Here is a 22,023-nt window from a genome sequence, read left to right as displayed (position 1 = left end):
AGAGACAAAGATAAACAATAAGCCTAAAGAGGTAAACTAATGCCTAAACCCTAATTACGAGCACAAAGCTCCCAACACGTTATTGCCAAGACAGATCGACCAAAGGCTGGCGTAGGTGAGGTTAGATAACCCGACATTGAATCGCCTCAGTATAACGGATCATCCCTATCTAACAGTGATCCATTCATGTGACCTCTTTCTAACAGTGGTCCGTACATGTGAACTTGTGTGCATCGAAATTGCGGACGTTTGTCGGGAATTGTGTTTCACACGTCTATGTCAGGATGATAACAATTCACACGTCTTTGTCAAGATAATAACGTGGATTTGGACGTCGGTGCCATTCTCCTTTATTAGAGAAAAACCGCAAACGTCAGTGATATCTCCAATCGCGTTTTCCGTGTCCCTGTAGTGAGAGAAAACCGACTTTCTGAGAGAGAGAGAGAGAGAGAATGGCGACTGTTACGATACCTCCATCGGTTCCATCTCCAGCAGAAGACTGTGAACTTCTCCGAAAAGCCTTTGCAGGTCTCCATTTTCTAACCTCCTCCTAATTTCGTTTCAATCACTATGGAATTTCGCAGACATTTTGATGTTTGTTAGCTTCGTCATCATCAGATGGGTGATTTCCGCATTGGATCTCCTCATCATAGTGCATAACGAATATACACATCACGGAATCACCACATATGTACGGTATGAAAATATCTACAGCGTGGATGGTGGTCGAAGCTACCCTTCTAGCTTGATTATGGATCCAAGAGTTCGGTCAGAAATGTTCAGTTTGTGGAGTTCGTCCAACCGATATATCATTTCACGTAAAAAACTAGCATGATCGAACAAAACAGATATGTACAAGAAAGAATCAACGTAACATATATGAGATACTCCTTTGTTATGGGATTTCATCGTAATTAAATAGGATCTAGGATTATCATGATTTTCGCCGATAAAACATAATGCGAAAAACATTCACACACAAGTTACATACCCGGATCCATTATAGAGAAATCGTGTTCTATGTAATAGGTGATTCAAAGAGCTTGAGCCCTTGAACCTGCAGTCATTAATGAAGCGAATGATGTCTCATAAATTTGCTTAAGTCTTGCCTCTTCTTGAATAAGCATACTAGCCAAGTCATTCATATTCCACTTGTCATTCATAGTGTTATAGTTAATCTGGACTAACTCGGATTGAGGAGACAATGATGAACGGTGTTTACTATATAGGTTACCCTGGAAAATCCAAAGGCCCAGATTTTATTGTTCTAACCATAGGAAGAGAATTGTAGAAACCGGAAATGCCATATTCATTGAGAATGGTGAAATCAGTGGGAGTGATAAACCACGAGAGGTGGTTTTTCAGGAAGTTAGGATGCAGGCTCCCTTGCCCATAACTTTAAAAGAAACGGTGTTCATATAGTTATTGAACCACAAAGGAATGATCAGCCACTCCATAATGAGATCGTCACCAACAAATAAATTGTACAACCCTATAAGAAATAGGCTTACGAAGATCCCAAAGGGGAAGGAGATTAACTATTTCAGATGATTGTTGTTTATTTACAAGAATCTGACACTGGGACTCGTGAGTAATCTGGTTTCATTTAAATAGATTAATGTCATGAGCTCTTTCAACAAACTATTACATAGGACATGGTTTTGTTGTAATTGATCCAGGTATTAATTCGTGTGTATGTTTGAAACTTAGACCGTCTATTTTTTCATGCACAAATTTATTTTGTTTACAGAGTTATCCATGTTTGATCTGGATAGTTTTTTTACGTGAATGAGCTATTGGATAGATGAGCTTATAAAATGAACAGTTCCAATCATTGTTGTATCCTGGGCTCACAAAGGTCCAAACTTGACCAGACTGGACCATAAGCAAACTGGATGGGAGCTTCGTCTGTGTATGATTGGCCTCTCGTTATTAAGTTTAATTTTGTTTATGGGAACTTTATTAACCACTAGTGTCACTTAGCTTTTAAGGTCGTTACGAAGAACTGGACGACGCTTTTATCAGATTGTAAATATGCTTTATTGTTCCATACAATCTGCACAATAATATCTTTCACTGTTTGGTTTCAGTATCGCGGTCTTTTATATTTTAGTCAATTTGCAGTAGTGTAACATCTCAGAATATGATTCTGGAGAGTGTTTCCCTGCAATTCGTATCTAGTTCTTTAATAGAACCCTATGTTGGCAACTTTACCTAAGACAAAAGTTTGGGTTTGGGGGGTGATAGTGGGAAAATTGACAGCTAAGTCACAAGGATGAATTGCATTCGCTGTTCAAAAAAAGGATGAATTGCATAAAAATAGCCACATATAGCTGTAACCTTTGCACCTTTGCACATTTCATAAGGCTCCATGTTGAGCGGCTCGGCCAAGATTGTTCTTTTGCACTTCAATAAGCCCTGCCTGAAATGGCCCTGATAGCAACTCGAGGACAGGCGTATTATGGATTTCCATAGACACATAAATAGCCTCTGCCCGAAGCCACTGCAGAAGCCCATTGAAGTGCTGGTCTATAGTTTATCAGTTGGCCCTGCTTACAACTCAAATGTGGGGAACCGATTGAGAAGCTGGAAGTGGTTGACTTCGATTGCTGTTACTGTTACTGTTAGCTGTTTGGCTATCTAATTTGCATTGACTTGTTCCTTAGCTTCTGCAGAGATGTATTGGATAGATTAATGATCTGCTGTTGTGATCCATATCATTGCAGGATGGGGAACGAATGAGGATTTGATTATTCAAATTTTGGCACACAGGAATTCAGCCCAATGCAAGTTAATCCGGCAAACTTATGCCGACCTTTTCAAAGAAGACATATTGAAAGAACTGGACAAAGAACTTTCAAATGACTTTGAGGTCAGTCTTGAATGTACCTTTGTACGTATGAGATACTCTCCATTAATTTAATGCAATGGACAGTTCCATTGCACACCTAAAATGCTGCCACTGTAACTGAAAAGTAAAACTACGGTCTAGATGAAAACCTTATATTTCAAAACTTACCACCGGTTCTAAAATCTTATTAAACTAGTTTAAAATTTCCCCCTCATTTTCTTAGATCTTATTCAACAGGGGCATATGGCTTTAGACCATTGTGTTACTCTCCATTAGCGGTGGCAAATCTAGATCCGTAATGGACCTCCGTCACATTGATGTGGCAGAGGATCTTGGTCCCTCGACTGATTGAATTATTATGCTTCCCAGGGCTGTTTAATTAATTGTTCCACATAAGTCCTCATGTTGTTTATTTATGACTTTTATTCTCCTTTACCTTGTTTGGCTTCCTGTTTATTGGTTTGAGGGTAAGTGAGGAAGCATTTCCCCATTGTTACTTTTTGTTAATGCTTACTGTCCTATTGCTTCTGTTACACAGCGGGTAGTTCTGCTTTGGACAATGGATCCAGCTGAGCGTGATGCATTCTTGGCTAATGAAGAGACAATGAGGCTAAGTGCAAGCAACTGGGTGCTTATGGAAATTGCGTGTACCAGATCTTCACATGACCTGTTTATGGCGAGGCAGGCATATCATGCTCGTTATAAGAGATCCGTTGAAGAAGATGTTTCGTATCACACAACTGGGGACTTTCGTAAGGTACCTCCATAAACTTCCTAGTCATTACATTTGGTTCTTGTGATTACTATTTGCTATGATAAAGTTTGGTGAATATCCGGCCTCTACTGGTAAGAGTGATGCCAAAGAAAGAGGTTGGGCATAGCTTTCATGTGGTGCACAATATGCTCTTTTAAATCCATCTCGAGCATGATCTCCCAATGTTGAGCCATCTTTCCTACTCACTGTTGTGGATCATCGATGGATGATGAGCAAAGAACCCGAGGAGAATTGCTAATCTAACTAGAGGGGCGTATTGAGCAATCCAGGAAACAGATTGATGGTATATTTGTAGTACTAGTGAAATAACTTAATACCTTTGATTCCTACATTTGAAATAGACTGGAACAGAAAAGTGTTTCCAGTGACATGTATAAATTGAACACATCAGATTTAGGGTATTCGATTCTTTGTAATCAGATTCTGTCCCACAAAAGATTGCAGGCATCCAAACATAGGCTTTTCTGAAAGTCAGTACATTGCACTTTTAATGTATTCCTGCTCATTTCCTAAGTTACTTCAAATGAAAAGTCATGTTTCCTTTGACTGCAAATATTGTGTTGCAGTTTGTTTATTTATAGGTTTAATTTTGACATAGCTTTTAGTTCCCCTCCTGAGTTCATTCCGGTATGAGGGGGAAGAGGTGAACATGAGAGTGGCAAAATCAGAGGCCAAGATACTTCATGAGAAGATATTGGAGAAGGCATATAACCATGAGGAGCTTATTAGGATTCTGACTACGCGGAGTAAAGCACAGCTGAATGCAACCCTCAACTACTATAACAATGAATTTGGAAATGCGATCAACAAGGTTTGTGCATCTTCTCCGAGTCCACAAAAAATGAAATCCATTACAACATAGCATTGAAAAGCAATCTAGTCTTGAAATGTTTTTAGTTTCCATAGTTTGAAAAGCTTAAAAAAGTGGGCACTCAACTCAATCGATACTATTCGTGTTGTTGTTGGTAAGGCTTTATGCAGCCATTTACACCCTTACCACCTTTATAGTGAGCAACCACATCTAAAGGAGAATGCTTGTTGAAGTTTCACTTCAAACTTTTTTGGAACTATAAACTCGGAACTTTCCTCTCTGTTTTCGTGTCTGGTTTTGTTAGAAAATACTTCCCAAGTTTTTCTAGCTTGTCATAAATTAGCTTAGAGCCCAAAGCCATCTAGGAAAAGAGTACAGAGAGCCATCTATGAAAAGAGTACAGAGAGGGTGCCATTTTAAGTTCACATTTCACCCTTTGATCTCTGGTCAAGGGTCTGTTCAAAACAAGAAATTAACAGAAGGGCTCTGCTCAAGGATGTGGATAAGAATTTTCTTGTTTATTCTGTCATGGGCTGTATTTTTCAGGATCTAAAGGCTGACCCCAAGGATGAATACCTCACTCTTCTGAGGGCAACAGTAAAGTGCTTGACTTGCCCTGAGAAGTACTATGAGAAAGTTCTTCGATCAGCAATCAACAAGCTAGGGACCGATGAATGGGCTCTCACTCGAGTTGTTGCAACTCGTGCTGAGGTTGACATGCAACGAATCAAGGAGGAATTCCACCGGAGGAACAGTGTCCCTCTGGATATTGCCATTTCCGGAGACACTTCTGGGGACTACAAGAAAATGCTACTAGCTCTGATAGGGCATGGGAATAATTAAACAAGCTTTCCTGGTTGTAGGCAGAGCTGCTTCCCCTTTGAAAACAGTTTGGTGATTCTGCGGGTTTTATTCAGACTCTGTTTTGTCTAATTCTGCAGATTTTATTCGGACTCTTCTCTACTAAAATGTTTTGTCTAATGACAGTATAAATGTGAGGGTGAACCCCTACTGTTTCTCTTTCTTCCATAAAATCTGTGGAATTCAGATGATAGTGAGTGCAACATGGATTTATACCAAACTGTTTACAAGTTGTAGACTGAAAGGGCCAGCAAGTGCGTGAGGCTTCCTCTATCGATTAGTATTTCTTAACTTAGCACAAAAAAAAGAAAAAGAAAAAGAGATTATATTGCTAAATTGTAATTTTACTTTTATATATTTCTTGAAATAGACAAATACACAAAGTGAACCAAAGCGGCCCGAATTCTACTCCCCAATCCTCTCGATCGGGAAACGACCCCAGCGGCCTAGTTTGGATACAGGAAGTAAGTTCGATATATAGTCACGAATGAATAGGAATTTGCCTTTTTTTGACGAGCAAGATAATTGCATTTATATACTAGTAAAAATAAAAAATACAAAATACAAAGAATCGAAACTCCATCGATTCGAAAATACAAGAAAAACAACAAATAATACAATGGTGTTGTCGGAACCTAGGAGGAGGGTATAGAGTCTGGAATTTGCCTTTTATGCATGGAAGATAGTGTGCTGTCAGTTTATAAAAAATTGAGGAAAGGAAGGAAGCAAAAAGCAGTCATCTCGGGTTCCAAAAAATCGCAACACTTGTGTTTTGTTTGGAACACGTGGAAAGAAAGGAAATGAAGAGTAGGTTAAGAATAATTTCCTCCATTTTTTTGGTTTCGGAGGAAAGACGAGAGAAAATGTCAAAATGATGTGAATAGTGAAATCCCCCCCCTTCCCCTCTTTTTCTCCCATTTTCCTTCATAATTCTTCTTCTTTCTCTTCCCTCACTTTTCACAAGTTCCAGCATTAGTTTTTAGCTTGCTATTTGAAACTATCAGAGATGCTCTAAAAAGATTTTGGTTACTTGAACCCCTGCATCATTGTTGACTCTTAGCTTTTAAATTCCGGCAATGTATGTGACAAAAGAAATGCTAACGAGATTCTCAAAGGCCTGAGATATAGGAGTTTGAACTTAGCAACAATATATATATATATATATATATATATATATATATATATATATATATCATATAGTATTGGAGTTTGATATATCTGAAGTCTCAGGTTCGAAATCTTTTGAGTGCTATCAATTTTTGTGGGGTCAGTTCTTACAGGAATTTCCTCCGGGTTTTTTGTGTTCACTGCTAGTGGACAATATATAGGATTAGTTCAAGTGCGCGTAAACTAATTTAGACACTCAAAACCGTGTAAAATTATGTGAAAAATACATTGAAATCAAATAATGGAATAAATTGATTTCTCAATGATGAATGCTGGTCGATGTCACCAAACCACCCCCCAACCCAATTGGCATTGTTTCACAATTTAAGGACAAACCAAGTAGAGAAACTAGGTTTGTTGATCTGTAGCTGTAGGACCCCGGTGCCTAGGCGGTTGCAGATGTTTATATGTTGTCTCCCAAGTCGAAGTCAAAAGACCTGATTTATTCCGAAGCACAAAAAAGAAAGAAAGAAAGAAAGTCAATAGCCTTAAGATTTCTTGTCCCCGTTAAAGTTGAATATATTTATAATCACTCATTTTTACAAACAAATTTGCACACTCATTCTATAAGTATTATCCAACGAGGATTGTCTTCACTGGTCAGGGGTACTTTGCTTCCGTCCTAGAGATGTGAGTTCGATTCTCAGGGGCAAACTAAACGTCTGGGAGGTGAAAGTCCATGTGGGTAGCCTCATGGGCGCGTCCAGTGGTCCACCCTCCTACTTACTTCTAACTGCTATCCGTGGGTGTTAGTTCCCTCCGATCGGCCCTAGGTGGATCTCACTCTCGTTTGGCTGTGGGGATACATCCTATGTCGTCAAAAAAAGAAAGAAAAAAGAAACAAGTATTGGGATCCATTGCACCACCAATGTGTGTGGAGCCCATTAATTATGTGAGTATGTATATAAGTTTGTAAAGTAGTTGTAGAGCGATTGTTAGAATTTGCTTAAATAAATGTTAATGTTGCTATTAGGGTGTGTTCCATTAACTAAAATAAATAGTAGTACTTATTTTTCAAATAATGTGCAGCAAGGACATTAAGGTCTGCAAATGTGTAATGTTTAAGAAAATGAACATTTTTTCACTAATGTGTATCATTTTCATTTACCATAAACTCTTCAGCAGAACCATAAATTTTTAGAGAAAAAGAAAAAAAGAAAGAAATATTGTCCAGATGTGAGTATGAATGAACGCTATGTTCTTAAAATTTAAGAATCATAATGGTGTGTGTTTGGACTATACTATTAGTGTCTTTTCATTCATCTTCTCCGAATTTTTTTTAGATTCATGTTTTTTTTTTAAATTTAATTTAATCATGTAAGGAGAGTGAAACATGAATAGGTCGGCGCCGGGCCTGACTTTTCGGAGCCTAAGGCAAAAGGCAAAGATGAGGCCCTTTACGAACTTTTATAAACAACACATAAAGTAGATAAGTTACTTTCCCGAAATAAATTCAAGTATTTATCAACAAAAAAATCTTAAATAGTAACCCAAAAAATGACGTTTCAAAAACATCACTTAAACCTAATCCTAAAAGATATAACCGAATATTGTAAAATTTTGAAAGCATCACTTAAATATTACTCCCTCCGTCCCTAAATAAGTGTTCGGCGTGCACACCTAGGTATTTAAAAAGATGCATTTTTTATTAAAAAAATTCAACTTATTTTTACAACTTAAAAGAACTCATTGATGTCTATTGATTTGTGGAAAAAAAAATTGATTCTTTTAATGAAAAAATGCGTCATTTTAAAGACTTAGGTTTGCACGCCAGACATTTATTTAAGAACGGAATGAGTACTATACTATTTTTGTAATTTTTGCCAAAAAGAAAAGAGCGAAGTGATTTTGGCCGTATAATGAATTTTACCGAAAGCCTCTTCATCTTTGAAAGCATCTTCTAGCTTGGAAAATTTTATTTTGAAACATCGACCGTTCGTACAATTTAACTTGTACACAGTAAACAAAACAAAAAAAATCTGACAATATTCATCTCTTTTATCTCATTATGTATAATTTTGCTTTAGAATTTTATACTGTAGGTGGTACCAAAATAGGACCCTCTATAATTTGGAGCATATGACTTTAATCGAGAGCCGTCACTGCATGGGGCTGTTCAATTGAGATTCGATCTATCGAGGGAAGGATCCAGTTCAGTTTGTTCTGACCAGTTTGATCCATTTTTTTGCACCCGAGTCGTCCAAATCTATTCTGGGTGTTTTGGGTATTTTGTAATAAAAATAAATCCGAACAAATTTGAGCCGTCCAAAACACTTTTGGACGGCTCAAATGCAACAAATGGACCTAACTGATCTGAACAAATTGGACTGGATCCAATCCCTCTATGGAGAGGGCGATTTGGATTGGTTAAAGATGCAATCAGCATTTACTTCTATTTACAAAGTTTTGTTATCAAAGAGTATTCGTCAACTTTTAGCTTAATAGGTTAGGTACCACGTCAAAATTGTACTAGTAAATAAACGAAAGTGAAGTAAATGGACCTAACTGATCTGAACAAATTGGACTGGATCCAATCCCTCTATGGAGAGGGCGATTTGGATTGGTTAAAGATGCAATCAGCATTTACTTCTATTTATAAAGTTTTGTTATCAAGGAGTATTGTTCAACTTTTAGCTTAATAGGATAGGTACCACGTCAAAATTGTACTAGTAAATAAACGAAAGTGAAGTAAATGGACCTAACTAATCTGAACAAATTGGACTGGATCCAATCCCTCTGCGGAGAGGCGATTTGGATTGGTTAAAGATGCAATCAGCATTTACTTCTATTTTCAAAGTTTAGGTGTTATCAAAGAGTATTGGTCAACTTTTAGCCTAATAGGTTAGGTACCACGTCAACATAGTACTAGTAAATAAACGAAAGTGGAGTGAGAAAATATAAAAGAATCTGATTTTGGACCGCAGAGGTGCTGTTCATGTGATCGCAACAGTTGAATGATATTTTTAATTGTTCAAATTTATTTTTATATTTTCACCGGCAAGAATATATTTTTACCGGTAAAAGTTTCAGCAAATCTGAACCATTGATTATCAAGATGAACGGTTCAGATTGAACTGCACACTCTTCTTTGCAGTTGACTATAGAGAAACCAGATCCAATATGAAATTGCCGACGGCCCCTTTATATATATATATATATATATATATATATATATATTATAGTTCCTTAAATTTTAGTTCTTTCCTTGAACCAGTTCTGCCGAAGATAGTGATAGTGATAAGAACCAAGACAAAAATAAAATAAAAATAAAATTGTCATTTTGAATATCTGCTAGTGATAAGTAACAAGAAAAACGGAGAGATTGACTTGCAACATATTTGCTGACGATTTTGTGAAGTAATCTGTCTACATATCTATTTTTCAAAGAGAAAATTGCCATTTGATAGTGATAAGGGTGAGTTTCTCAAAATAAGCTGAGTTTATTGGCGCGGGTACTTTGTTTACGAGAAAAGGCTCTTTAGCTCCAAAAATTGATGTATGTGAAAAGAATAATCCGTCTCAAAATCCGTGTTTGCTGGGACTAAAACTCTACTCTTTTAACCCCTTTAGCCCTGTTGAAAAACTCACCCTAATGAATTTTTATTTTTATTTTGGCTAAGCCTCCCAGATGAATTTTTAGAGTGACCTAAATAAACTATTTCATTTGATAGTGATAAGCATTGAAATTCATTCGGTGGTCTTGGCCGGGTTCCGTCATGTAGAGTCGCAACACTTTATTCATCGCATATTTTTGTGAGGTTCAATATGTGATGAATAAAGTGTGGACCCCATAAAAAGTTGGTGAAAAAATGTATTGAATCACCAAGTGGTGGTGTCCGAAGTACTTTATAGAGTTACTTACACAAAGAGGGGTAAATTATAAAAAACCATCTCGAGATTTCTAAAAATTATAGATTGCCTCCTTATGTTTGGAAAATTACAAAATATTCCTATCGCATAACAAATCACTCTCTTATTGTTGGTGTATCCGCTAGAAAATTTAACAGAGTTCATCTGGCATCATCAAATCTTAATTATAATAGACCACACTGTTCTTTTGTGGCTTATGAAAAGACTGCAGAAATGTGAAAATAGCCTTCCATAGGTTAAAAAAATATTGTTTGGACTATTATAATTAGGATTTTATAATGTCAAATAGTTACCGTCAAATTTCCTAGCGGCTGCACCACGACAAGGGATAAGTTTAGGTAATTGATCCCTTGCTTCAATCCGACCTCGGATGACAGATCGGGTGAGGCTTCCTTGTCTTTGTATCGGTGTTTATTTCGTTTATTTGGCCTTTTTGAAACCTTTAATGGCGGAGTGACATGGGATATTTTGTAATTTCCGAAATGTGAGGGAGCAATTTGTAATTTTTAGAACCTTGGAGGTGGTTCTTGTAATTTACCCAAAAAACAAAACAAAGAGAGCTGTACCAAAAACGAGAGAGAGAGAGAGAGAGAGAGAGAGAGAGAGAGAGAGAGAGTTGCAGTAGCATGAGGAGATCCTGACCCTACATCTCAGTTAAGAATTTAACTACTTTCCACCGTTGACATAAAAGATGCAGTCATCACTGGATCCCACTTCCCAAATTTTTTTGAACCTTCTCTCTCTCTCTCCCACACTCCACTAGGCCAAAATCAAAGAAGGAATGGACAGAGCTACACCAATAAGAAAACCCCACACATCCACCGCCGATTTGCTGACGTGGTCAGAGGCTCCTCCGCCGCCCGCCACCGACTCCGCCAACGCCTCCCGTCCTCACCAGGTACTTCCATTTTCCGTGTCCGTCCTTTCGGTAAAAAAAAATTCCCGTGATTTTTATATCCTCACATTGTAATGATAAATTTACAGCCGTCGGATGGGATCAGGAAGGTGGTGTTTGGAGGTCAGGTGACCGATGAAGAAGCCGAGAGCCTAAACAAACGGTGAGACAGAGATCTGTTTGGATTTGGTGAATTTTGATTTAGATCTGTTAAATGTTTTTGATGATTTTTCAATGTATCACTTGACTGATTTAAGTTCAACAAGGGATTCGAAATGTAATTTGATTTTCATTTCCGTTTTGTGTGTGTGCGTGCGTGTGTGTGGTCTTGTGAATTTAGCTTAACGAATCAAAAGGCGGACCCGTCTGTCGGTAGTAATTTCCGGATGAGCTTATTTTTATTTTTTAATGCTTCTTGATAGTCAGATGTCTAGGCCCAGGGACGGATTCAAAAATGTCGTTTAGTGGGGCACCTTGTCAATCATAGTAGCGAAAATTTATTTTTCTAGTTAACCACAATAAGATCGTTACATAATTAAGGCATGCAATACAAACTACAAAAATATATAACACATACTTTCACTTAAATTATGTAAAAATAAGCACAAAATGTTATACAAAATTTGAGAGAATATTTTTTACATGCATATCGACAAGTTTTAGAATGATCAATATAGTTTTATTAATGATATTATTTTAAAATATTACTCTTAGACGGTTAAAAATAAGTACAATTAAGAAAGAATCGATTCAAGTAAACAAATAGTTCGAAAATCAACACTTATAAATGCACCATATGACAAAATTGAAACATAAAACTAGTTTTATATGTATATTTTCAAGATATATGCACTTGTTTATGTGTAGTAGCACACTTAATTTTGTAATTATGCGAAATATACGAAAATATAACAAAATCATTTTAGTTTCGAGCGGGGGCACGTGCCTCCACGTGCCCCCCTTTCCCTCCATCTCTGTCTAGGCCACCTTGCGTGCACCTCAACCAATTTAGGCCAGCTTGCGTGCACCTCAACCAATTTAGGCCAGCTTGCGTGCACCTCAACCAATTGCGCGGTGCTGAAATTAACGGTCAGGCGAACCCTCCAGTGGCCCCAATTAATAATTGGAATGTTCGGCCTCCGTGGGATTTGAATATGCAACCTCACGGAGGACAAACACTTATTAGCTTTCTTATTATGCCCACTTGGCCAAACCCAGTGTTCCGGATCAGCTTATTTCCAAACTGTTGATCACATTAGGCTTTCCAAAGAACCAAAAAAAAAAAAAAAACTGTTGATCACATTGCACTATATGACATTTATAAGCTTTAACACATTGTTTTAGCTTGTAGCTTGTTTGAATTTCTACTCCTCGTTTATTAGCTTTAAAAATTAATGGCTTATTATGGAGAATTTTACGCTGCAAACAAACCAAGCTGAGCGCGAGCAGCTCGAGCCTCGGCTCGGCTCATTAGTAAACTAGTTGAGCTTGAGTTTCAAGCTTGTTTAGTTGACGAGCCAAGCTCGAGTTAGTTGTGATTTGGCTCCTTTGCAAAACCTTGGCCGCTTGGCGGCTCATTTTATAGAGGCTCGTTTGGTAACGAACTGGCGTGAACAACTCTATAATAAACGAGCCAAGCTCGAACAACTCGATAATAAATGAGTCGAGCTTGAGCTAGACTAGCTTTGAACGAGCTGAGCTTGAAAACTTCAAAGCTCGGCTCGTTTGCAGCCCTAGATTGGTGATTGCTGAACTCTTTTTTTGGCCCAATTACTAGGAAATGATTCCTCAAAATTATGGAAATTAGAACCCCAAGAGCTTTCATCAAGTCATCAATGCAGAAATCCACAACAATTGCAACCATTCAATCAAACCCAACGACCAAATGAACCAAAGAAATAGCCTATAATGGTGAATAAGTAAGCCAACAAAGAAAAATCCCTGAAAAGAGGGGAGAAATTATGTATACTTACATACAACACAATTCGATCCCCTGACATCCTAATTAAGAGAATACAAAGGTATATGATGGTGGCCAACATAGCTAGACTCAGTTTATTTTGTAGTCTAAATCTCTCACACAAGTGATTATAATGTATCAGGGTTGGTTTCCTATTTCGAACACATCAAATTTATATTTCTTTGACGCAACTGCTAAATTTGCTGCTTTCAGGAAGCCTTGCTCAGGGTATAAATTAAAGGAAATTACTGGAAGCAAAATATTTGCTGGTGAAGATGGAGAGCCAGAATCTGGGGACAGAACAACAGTTCGGACTTATCAGGTACTTACCTTGTACTAGTGTGACCCAAAAACGCATATGAGCATGCCTAAAATGTCATGTTGCAAATTTCCTGAAGTTTCACCTTTGAGTTTTCAGCAAGCAATGAATGGAATAAGCCAGATATCATTTAGTGTAGAGGAGAAGGTTTCTCCAAAGAAACCTACCACTCTCCCTGAAGTGGCAAAGCAGCGTGAGTTAAGCGGGACCCTTCAAAGTGATGCAGATGCAAAAACTAACAAGCTGCTGTCTGATGCAAAGAGCAAGGAACTGAGTGGGAATGACATTTTTGGCCCTCCTTCGGAAATTCCTCCGCGATCATTGGCTGCAACACGCACCTTGGAAGCCAAAGATAACAAAGACATGGTCGAACCTGCACCAAGGAATGTGCGGACATCTGTCAAAGTTTCTAATGTAAGTTAGTTTGTGTCCTTTATCGTTTCTGGTTTTTGTTTGCTATGTACTTTGATATCGCCCAGATTTCCCTCGCGTTTCATCTGATAACATTAAACTTTAGTAGATGTAAAAAATGAACCATCTAGCTGGCCTTCATATTCTGAAATTGAAAACTGTGATTTTAAATAAAGAGTCAGACAACCAGTCCCCTGAACTGGATCACTGCCAGGAGAAGCTTTTCCAGGAATACGTTTTGCTACTCTATAACATTATTAAGCATGTCCAGTACTCATAAGTCGTTACCTTGAAAGGAATGATGCAATATTTTGACCTAGTGGAATATTTGTGAACAGTTCTCATAAAATTTTGAGTATTTAACTTTCTTCATTTGTAAAAAAAAAATCGAGAGTACAAAATTCCTGTTAAAAATCTTCATGTGGTAGTCTTGCCTTTTTCTTTACAATTACGTCTCTTCTTAGATGCAATACTATTTCCTGAAGCCCAAAGTAGAAACAAATTTGTGTAAGTCTTCTTTTGATTGAATGCACAAAAGCATGTTTTGCCTCTAGATTTATGTTGTTATACATAGTGCAAAAGAAATGTACGTCCTTTTGACACTCCCTAAGCTTTCATGCTCCAGTTTCAGAATTCAGACAGTGGTGGAGCCACATAATGAATCATGCTTTCAATTTGCCCATTTAAAAGTGTTGTGTTCGTAGGTTAAATCTTCTATAGTTGTTTATTTGGCTCAGAACTTCCCCTATGAATTGTAGACCACTGGAAGCTCTGCCCCTCTGTGGTAGTGTGCATTATACCTAACATAGTCCTACCCTGTTTATTGAGATTGACAGCATCTTGTGTTATCATCATATTCTATCATGTGCATTGAAAAGTTGCCCGTCTTTGTGTTTAATCTTGTTTCAACCTACATTGCCCCTCCTGCATTGATTTTCTGGCTCTTCCACTGGTTTCAACTCCAGATTTACATTAAACCTCATTTTGAACTTTTTTCATACTGGCAGCCTGCCGGAGGTCAGAGTAACATCCTATTTGGCGAAGAACCAACAGTCAAGACTGCAAGGAAAATACACGACCAAAAGTTTGCAGAGCTTACGGGGAACAACATCTTCAAGGGAGATGTTCCTCCTGGGTCAGCTGAGAAACCACTGAGCACGGCTAAGCTCAGAGAAATAAGTGGCAATGATATATTTGCTGATGGAAAGGCGGAATCTAGAGACTACCTAGGAGGCGTTCGCAAGCCACCTGGTGGCGAGAGCAGCATTGCCTTGGTTTAATGTGTTACCTTTATTTCCTTATGCATTTGCCACGATGTTTGGCCCCTCTATTCCCCAGTGCGCCCCTTGACAGACATTTTTTTATTGGTGAAACGTACTTGGACTGCTAAATGTAGTTTGTTGCATTAAAAACAGTTTTAGTGCTTTAATCTAGGTTAAAAAGATGAAAGATGCATGACCTCCATCATTCTTCTAGAGGAATGGAGTGACCTAACCACTGTGCCACAACAATCGGAGGCCATGGCATGTGTTTGTCTTCTTATTTTTGTTGTGCATTAAACTATCGTGAGTCCAGAGTCCAGAATTCTAAGCACCGTCTATCACATCATATGAAGCTAACAAAAATGATACTCCTACTAATATTTTGCCACATCCCGTTGTCTGGGAGTGAGATGAAACAGATGGAGTACTTGTGAAACATACTCAGATTGGTAGTACAGGATAGATGCAGAGGGCGTACCTGACTCATTCTGTTAGCATAATAGAACAGGAAATGTGTTTTGCAGGTACATATTGTGCATTTTTATCGTTTTAGTAGAAACTAATCAACAATCAACGTGCTGGTATAAATCCATGTTGCACTCACTATCATCTGAATTCCACAGATTTTATGGAAGAAAGAGAAACAGTAGGGGTTCACCCTCACATTTATACTGTCATTAGACAAAACATTTTAGTAGAGACAGAGTCCGAATAAAATCTGCAGAATTAGACAAAACAGAGTCTGAATAAACCTTCCATTTTTTCTACTACATAAGACTTTTGTTACTGGGCATGCATTTACTACAAAGACTTTAGGTTACAGACTTATAGGCATTTACTACTTTACAACTACTTTACAAGACTCTAAATACGCAACAGTAAATTCCCATAATTTCACCCTCTCCGGAAAGAGGACAATATTACCACACTTTAGTTTACAGTACACACCAATAATATGATACAACAACAAACCCGCAGAATCACCAAACTGTTTTCAAAGGGGAAGCAGCTCTGCCTACAACCAGGAAAGCTTGTTTAATTATTCCCATGCCCTATCAGAGCTAGTAGCATTTTCTTGTAGTCCCCAGAAGTGTCTCCGGAAATGGCAATATCCAGAGGGACACTGTTCCTCCGGTGGAATTCCTCCTTGATTCGTTGCATGTCAACCTCAGCACGAGTTGCAACAACTCGAGTGAGAGCCCATTCATCGGTCCCTAGCTTGTTGATTGCTGATCGAAGAACTTTCTCAGAGTACTTCTCAGGGCAAGTCAAGCACTTTACTGTTGCCCTCAGAAGAGTGAGGTATTCATCCTTGGGGTCAGCCTTTAGATCCTGAAAAATATAGCCCATGACAGAATAAACAAGAAAATTCTTATCCACATCCTTGAGCAGAGCCCTTCTGTTAATTTCTTGTTTTGAACAGACCCTTGACCAGAGATCAAAGGGTGAAATGTGAACTTAAAATGGCACCCTCTCTGTACTCTTTTCATAGATGGCTCTCTGTACGCTTTTCCTAGATGGCTTTGGGCTCTAAGCTAATTTATGACATGCTAGAAAAACTTGGGAAGTATTTTCTAACAAAACCAGACACGAAAAAAGAGAGGAAAGTTCCGAGTTTATAGTTCCAAAAAAGTTTGTAGTGAAACTTCAACAAGCATTCTCCTTTAGATGTGGTTGCTCACTATAAAGGTGGTAAGGGTGTAAATGGCTGCATAAAACCTTACCAACAACAACACGAATAGTATCGATTGAGTTGAGTGCCCACTTTTTTAAGCTTTTCAAACTATGGAAACTAAAAACATTTCAAGACTAGATTGCTTTTCAATGTTATGTTGTAATGGATTTCATTTTTTGTGGACTCGGAGAAGATGTAGAAACCTTGTTGATCGCATTTCCAAATTCATTGTTATAGTAGTTGAGGGTTGCATTCAGCTGTGCTTTACTCCGCGTAGTCAGAATCCTAATAAGCTCCTCATGGTTATATGCCTTCTCCAATATCTTCTCATGAAGTATCTTGGCCTCTGATTTTGCCACTCTCATGTTCACCTCTTCCCCCTCATAACGGAATGAACTCAGGAGGGGAGCTAAAAGCTATGTCAAAATTAAAACTATAAATAAACAAACTGCAACACAATATTTGCAGTCAAAGGAAACATGACTTTTCATTTGAAGTAACTTAGGAAATGAGCAGGAATACATTAAAAGTGCAATGTACTGACTTTCAGAAAAGCCTATGTTTGGATGCCTGCAATCTTTTGTGGGACAGAATCTGATTACAAAGAATCGAATACCCTAAATCTGATGTGTTCAATTTATACATGTCACTGGAAACACTTTTCTGTTCCAGTCTATTTCAAATGTAGGAATCAAAGGTATTAAGTTATTTCACTAGTACTACAAATATACCATCAATCTGTTTCCTGGATTGCTCAATACGCCCCTCTAGTTAGATTAGCAATTCTCCTCGGGTTCTTTGCTCATCATCCATCGATGATCCACAACAGTGAGTAGGAAAGATGGCTCAACATTGGGAGATCATGCTCGAGATGGATTTAAAAGAGCATATTGTGCACCACATGAAAGCTATGCCCAACCTCTTTCTTTGGCATCACTCTTACCAGTAGAGGCCGGATATTCACCAAACTTTATCATAGCAAATAGTAATCACAAGAACCAAATGTAATGACCAGGAAGTTTATGGAGGTACCTTACGAAAGTCCCCAGTTGTGTGATACGAAACATCTTCTTCAACGGATCTCTTATAACGAGCATGATATGCCTGCCTCGCCATAAACAGGTCATGTGAAGATCTGATACACGCAATTTCCATAAGCACACAGTTGCTTGCACTTTGCCTCATTGTCTCTTCATTAGCCAAGAATGCATCACGCTCAGCTGGATCCATTGTCCAGAGCAGAACTACCCGCTGTGTAACAGAAGCAATAGGACAGTAAGCATTAACAAAAAGTAACAATGGGGAAATGCTTCCTCACTTACCCTCAAACCAATAAACAGGAAGCCAAACAAGGTAAAGGAGAATAAAAGTCATAAATAAACAACATGAGGACTTATGTGGAACAATTAATTAAACAGCCCTGGGAAGCATAATAATTCAATCAGTCGAGGGACCAAGATCCTCTGCCACATCAATGTGACAGAGGTCCATTACGGATCTAGATTTGCCACCGCTAATGGAGAGTAACACAATGGTCTAAAGCCATATGCCCCTGTTGAATAAGATCTAAGAAAATGAGGGGGAAATTTTAAACTAGTTTAATAAGATTTTAGAACCGGTGGTAAATTTTGAAATATAAGGTTTTCATCTAGACCGTAGTTTTACTTTTCAGTTACGGTGGCAGCATTTTAAGTGTGTAATGGAACTGTCCATTGCATTAAATTAATGGAGAGTATCTCATACGTACGAAGGTACATTCAAGACTGACCTCAAAGTCATTTGAAAGTTCTTTGTCCAGTTCTTTCCATATGTCTTCTTTGAAAAGGTCGGCATAAGTTTGCCGGATTAACTTGCGTTGGGCTGAATTCCTGTGTGCCAAAATTTGAATAATCAAATCCTCATTGGTTCCCCATCCTGCAATGATATGGATCACAACAGCAGATCATTAATCTATCCAATATATCTCTGCAGAAGCTAAGGAACAAGTCAATGCAAATTAGATAGCCAAACAGCTAACAGTAACAGTAACAGCAATCGAAGTCAACCACTTCCAGCTTCTCAATCGGTTCCCCACATTTGAGTTGTAAGCGGGGCCAACTGGTAAACTATAGACCAGCACTTCAATGGGCTTCTGCAATGGCTTCGGGCAGAGGCTATTTATGTGTCTATGGAAATCCATAATACGCATGTCCTCGAGCTGCTATCAGGGCCATTTCAGGCAGGGCTTATTGAAGTGCAAAAGAACAATCTTGGCCGAGCCACTCAACATGGAGCCTCATGAAATGTGCAAAGGTGCAAAGGTTACAGCTATATGTGGCTATTTTTATGCAATTCATCCTTTTTTTGAACAGCGAATGCAATTCATCCTTGTGACTTATCTGTCAATTTTCCCACTATCACCCCCCAAACCCAAACTTTTGTCTTAGGTAAAGTTGCCAACATAGGGTTCTATTAAAGAACTAGATACGAATTGCAGGGAAACACTCTCCAGAATCATATTCTGAGACGTTACACTACTGCAAATTGACTAAAATATAAAAGACCGCGATACTGAAACCAAACAGTGAAAGATATTATTGTGCAGATTGTATGGAACAATAAAGCATATTTACAATCTGATAAAAGCGTCGTCCAGTTCTTCGTAACGACCTTAAAAGCTAAGTGACACTAGTGGTTAATAAAGTTCCCATAAACAAAATCAAACTTAATAACGAGAGGCCAATCATACATAGACGAAGCTCCCATCCAGTTTGCTTATGGTCCAGTCTGGTCAAGTTTGGACCTTTGTGAGCCCAGGATACAACAATGATTGGAACTGTTCATTTTATAAGCTCATCTATCCAATAGCTCATTCACGTAAAAAAAACTATCCTGATCAAACATGGATAACTCTGTAAACAAAATAAATTTGTGCATGAAAAAATAGACGGTCTAAGTTTCAAACATACACACGAGTTAATACCTGGATCAATTACAACAAAACCCTGTCCTATGTAATAGTTTGTTGAAAGAGCTCATGACATTAATCTATTTAAATGAAACCAGATTACTCACGAGTCCCAGTGTCAAATTCTTGTAAATAAACAACAATCATCTGAAATAGTTAATCTCCTTCCCCTTTGGGATCTTTGTAAGCCTATTTCTTATAGTTGTTGTACAATTTATTTGTTGGTGACGATCTCATTATGGAGTGGCTGATCATTCCTTTGTGGTTCAATAACTATATGAACACCGTTTCTTTTAAAGTTATGGGCAAGGGAGCCTGCATCCTAACTTCCTGAAAAACCACCTCTCGTGGTTTATCACTCTCACTGATTTCACCATTCTCAATGAATATGGCATTTCCGGTTTCTACAATTCTCTTCCTATGGTTAGAACAATAAAATCTGGGCCTTTGGATTTTCCAGGGTAACCTATATAGTAAACACCGTTCATCATTGTCTCCTCAATCCGAGTTAGTCCAGATTAACTATAACACTATGAATGACAAGTGGAATATGAATGACTTGGCTAGTATGCTTATTCAAGAAGAGGCAAGACTTAAGCAAATTTATGAGACATCATTCGCTTCATTAATGACTGCAGGTTCAAGGGCTCAAGCTCTTTGAATCACCTATTACATAGAACACGATTTCTCTATAATGGATCCGGGTATGTAACTTGTGTGTGAATGTTTTTCGCATTATGTTTTATCAGCGAAAATCATGATAATCCTAGATCCTATTTGATATTATAGATAATTACGATGAAATCCCATAACAAAGGAGTATCTCATATATGGTACGTTGATTCTTTTTTATACATATCTGTTTTGCTCGATCTTGCTAGTTTTTTACGTGAATGATATATCGGTTGGACGAACTCCACATATTGAACATTTCTGACCGAACTCTTGGATCCATAATATAATCAAGCTAGACGGGTAGCTTCGTCCATCATCCACACTGTAGATATTTTCATACCGTACGTATGTGGTGATTCCGTGATGTGTATATTCGTTATGCACTATGATGAGGAGATCCAATGCGGAAATCACCCATCTGATGACGACGAAGCTAACAAACATCAAAATGTCTGCGAAATTCCATAGTGATCGAAACAAAATTAGAAGGAGGTTAGAAAATGGAGACCTGCAAAGGCTTTTCGGAGAAGTTCACAGTCTTCTGCTGGAGATGGAACCGATGGAGGTATCGTAACAGTCGCCATTCTTCTCTCTCTCTCTCTCTCTCTCTCTCTCTCACAGAAAGTCGATTTTCTCTCACTACAGGGACACGGAAAACGCGATTGGAGATATCACTGACGTTTGCGGTTTTTCTCTAATAAAGGAGAATGGCACCCACGTCCAAATCCACGTTATTATTATCCTGACAAAGACGTGTGAATTGTTATTATCCTGACATAGACGTGTGAAACACAATTCCCAACAAACGTCCGCAATTCCGATGCACACGAGTTCACATTTACGGACCACTGTTAGAAAGAGGTCACATGAATGGATCATTGTTAGATAGGAATGATCCGTTATACTGAGGCGATTCAATGTCGGGTCATCCAATTTCACCTACGCCAGCCTTTGGTCGATCTGTCTTGGCAATAATGTGTTGGAAGCTTTATGCTCTTAATTAGGGTTTAGGCATTAGTTTACCTCTTTAGGCTTATTGTTTATCCTTGTCTCTGTATTAGATGGAAATCACGTAGATGTTGTATGACTTTTACAGTGACATTGCTACTTCGGATAAAAAAAAGAAAAAGTGCAGCATGTTGTTGTGTGGGAGAAATTTTTCAGTGCCGGGTGGCACGGCCACGTGGTGCCCGTGCACACATTTCGATCGTCCAAAATATTTTTTGGACGACCTAGATTTGTTTGGGTAATTTTTTAATTCAAAATACGTTTGGACAGTTGAGATCCATGCACGGGCACCACGTGGCCGTGCCCACCAGCACTGGAAAATTTCTCGTTGTGTGTAGCCTTTCTGATAAGAGATTCATGTTTGTTTTAACTTTTAGATCACTTAAATGCAAAAACTAATTTTCAGGAAATTGATTTTCAGTTTCCCACTTCCTTTTTTAATAATCACACATTCACTCTTCTTTTTAAAAAAAAAAATTATGCATGTGAATTTTCTACATTATCACACGTTTAGAAAGTGAACTATTAAAAAGTTA

General features: G+C 38.1%; 3 protein-coding genes across 3 annotated transcripts; 2 read left to right on the top strand and 1 right to left on the bottom strand.

Annotated features, from left to right (window-relative positions):
* Positions 1 to 377: 377 nt before the first annotated feature.
* On the top strand, positions 378 to 5,454 carry LOC131302472 (annexin Gh1-like). The gene is made up of 5 exons (XM_058329140.1): positions 378 to 528; positions 2,727 to 2,872; positions 3,390 to 3,608; positions 4,225 to 4,437; positions 4,984 to 5,454. The coding sequence occupies exons 1-5, from the start codon at positions 453 to 455 to the stop codon at positions 5,278 to 5,280; spliced, it is 951 nt and encodes a 316-aa protein (XP_058185123.1). The 5' UTR covers positions 378 to 452; the 3' UTR covers positions 5,281 to 5,454.
* A 5,464-nt stretch (positions 5,455 to 10,918) lies between these two features.
* Positions 10,919 to 15,349, top strand: LOC131302471 (uncharacterized). Its single transcript, XM_058329137.1, has 5 exons — positions 10,919 to 11,233; positions 11,320 to 11,393; positions 13,404 to 13,512; positions 13,609 to 13,923; positions 14,928 to 15,349. The coding sequence occupies exons 1-5, from the start codon at positions 11,117 to 11,119 to the stop codon at positions 15,198 to 15,200; spliced, it is 888 nt and encodes a 295-aa protein (XP_058185120.1). The 5' UTR covers positions 10,919 to 11,116; the 3' UTR covers positions 15,201 to 15,349.
* A 571-nt stretch (positions 15,350 to 15,920) lies between these two features.
* Positions 15,921 to 21,177, bottom strand: LOC131302470 (annexin Gh1-like). The gene is made up of 5 exons (XM_058329136.1): positions 20,988 to 21,177; positions 18,626 to 18,771; positions 17,890 to 18,108; positions 17,061 to 17,273; positions 15,921 to 16,514 (listed from the first exon to the last, which is right to left on the bottom strand). The coding sequence occupies exons 1-5, from the start codon at positions 21,061 to 21,063 to the stop codon at positions 16,218 to 16,220; spliced, it is 951 nt and encodes a 316-aa protein (XP_058185119.1). The 5' UTR covers positions 21,064 to 21,177; the 3' UTR covers positions 15,921 to 16,217.
* Between the last annotated feature and the right edge of the window lie 846 nt (positions 21,178 to 22,023).

This window comes from Rhododendron vialii, chromosome 10a (genome assembly GCF_030253575.1).
Source record: "Rhododendron vialii isolate Sample 1 chromosome 10a, ASM3025357v1".
NCBI classification, from domain to species: Eukaryota; Viridiplantae; Streptophyta; class Magnoliopsida; order Ericales; family Ericaceae; genus Rhododendron; species Rhododendron vialii.
Note: the sequence above shows the minus strand (reverse complement) of the source record. Positions and strands in the feature narration are given on the sequence as shown.

What these genes read in the sequence shown, in the direction of transcription:
- LOC131302472 (XM_058329140.1), top strand. Translation starts at nt 453, where the DNA reads ATGGCGACTGTTACGATACCTCCATCGGTTCCATCTCCAGCAGAAGAC. An exon ending in AACTTTCAAATGACTTTGAG is followed by an intron (nt 2,873 to 3,389) that starts GTCAGTCTTGAA and finishes TCTGTTACACAG; the next exon opens with CGGGTAGTTCTGCTTTGGAC. An exon ending in CAACTGGGGACTTTCGTAAG is followed by an intron (nt 3,609 to 4,224) that starts GTACCTCCATAA and finishes ATTTTGACATAG; the next exon opens with CTTTTAGTTCCCCTCCTGAG.
- LOC131302471 (XM_058329137.1), top strand. Translation starts at nt 11,117, where the DNA reads ATGGACAGAGCTACACCAATAAGAAAACCCCACACATCCACCGCCGAT. An exon ending in ACGCCTCCCGTCCTCACCAG is followed by an intron (nt 11,234 to 11,319) that starts GTACTTCCATTT and finishes ATAAATTTACAG; the next exon opens with CCGTCGGATGGGATCAGGAA. An exon ending in GCCGAGAGCCTAAACAAACG is followed by an intron (nt 11,394 to 13,403) that starts GTGAGACAGAGA and finishes TGCTGCTTTCAG; the next exon opens with GAAGCCTTGCTCAGGGTATA.
- LOC131302470 (XM_058329136.1), bottom strand. Translation starts at nt 21,063, where the DNA reads ATGGCGACTGTTACGATACCTCCATCGGTTCCATCTCCAGCAGAAGAC. An exon ending in TCTCCGAAAAGCCTTTGCAG is followed by an intron (nt 18,772 to 20,987) that starts GTCTCCATTTTC and finishes ATATCATTGCAG; the next exon opens with GATGGGGAACCAATGAGGAT. An exon ending in AACTTTCAAATGACTTTGAG is followed by an intron (nt 18,109 to 18,625) that starts GTCAGTCTTGAA and finishes TCTGTTACACAG; the next exon opens with CGGGTAGTTCTGCTCTGGAC.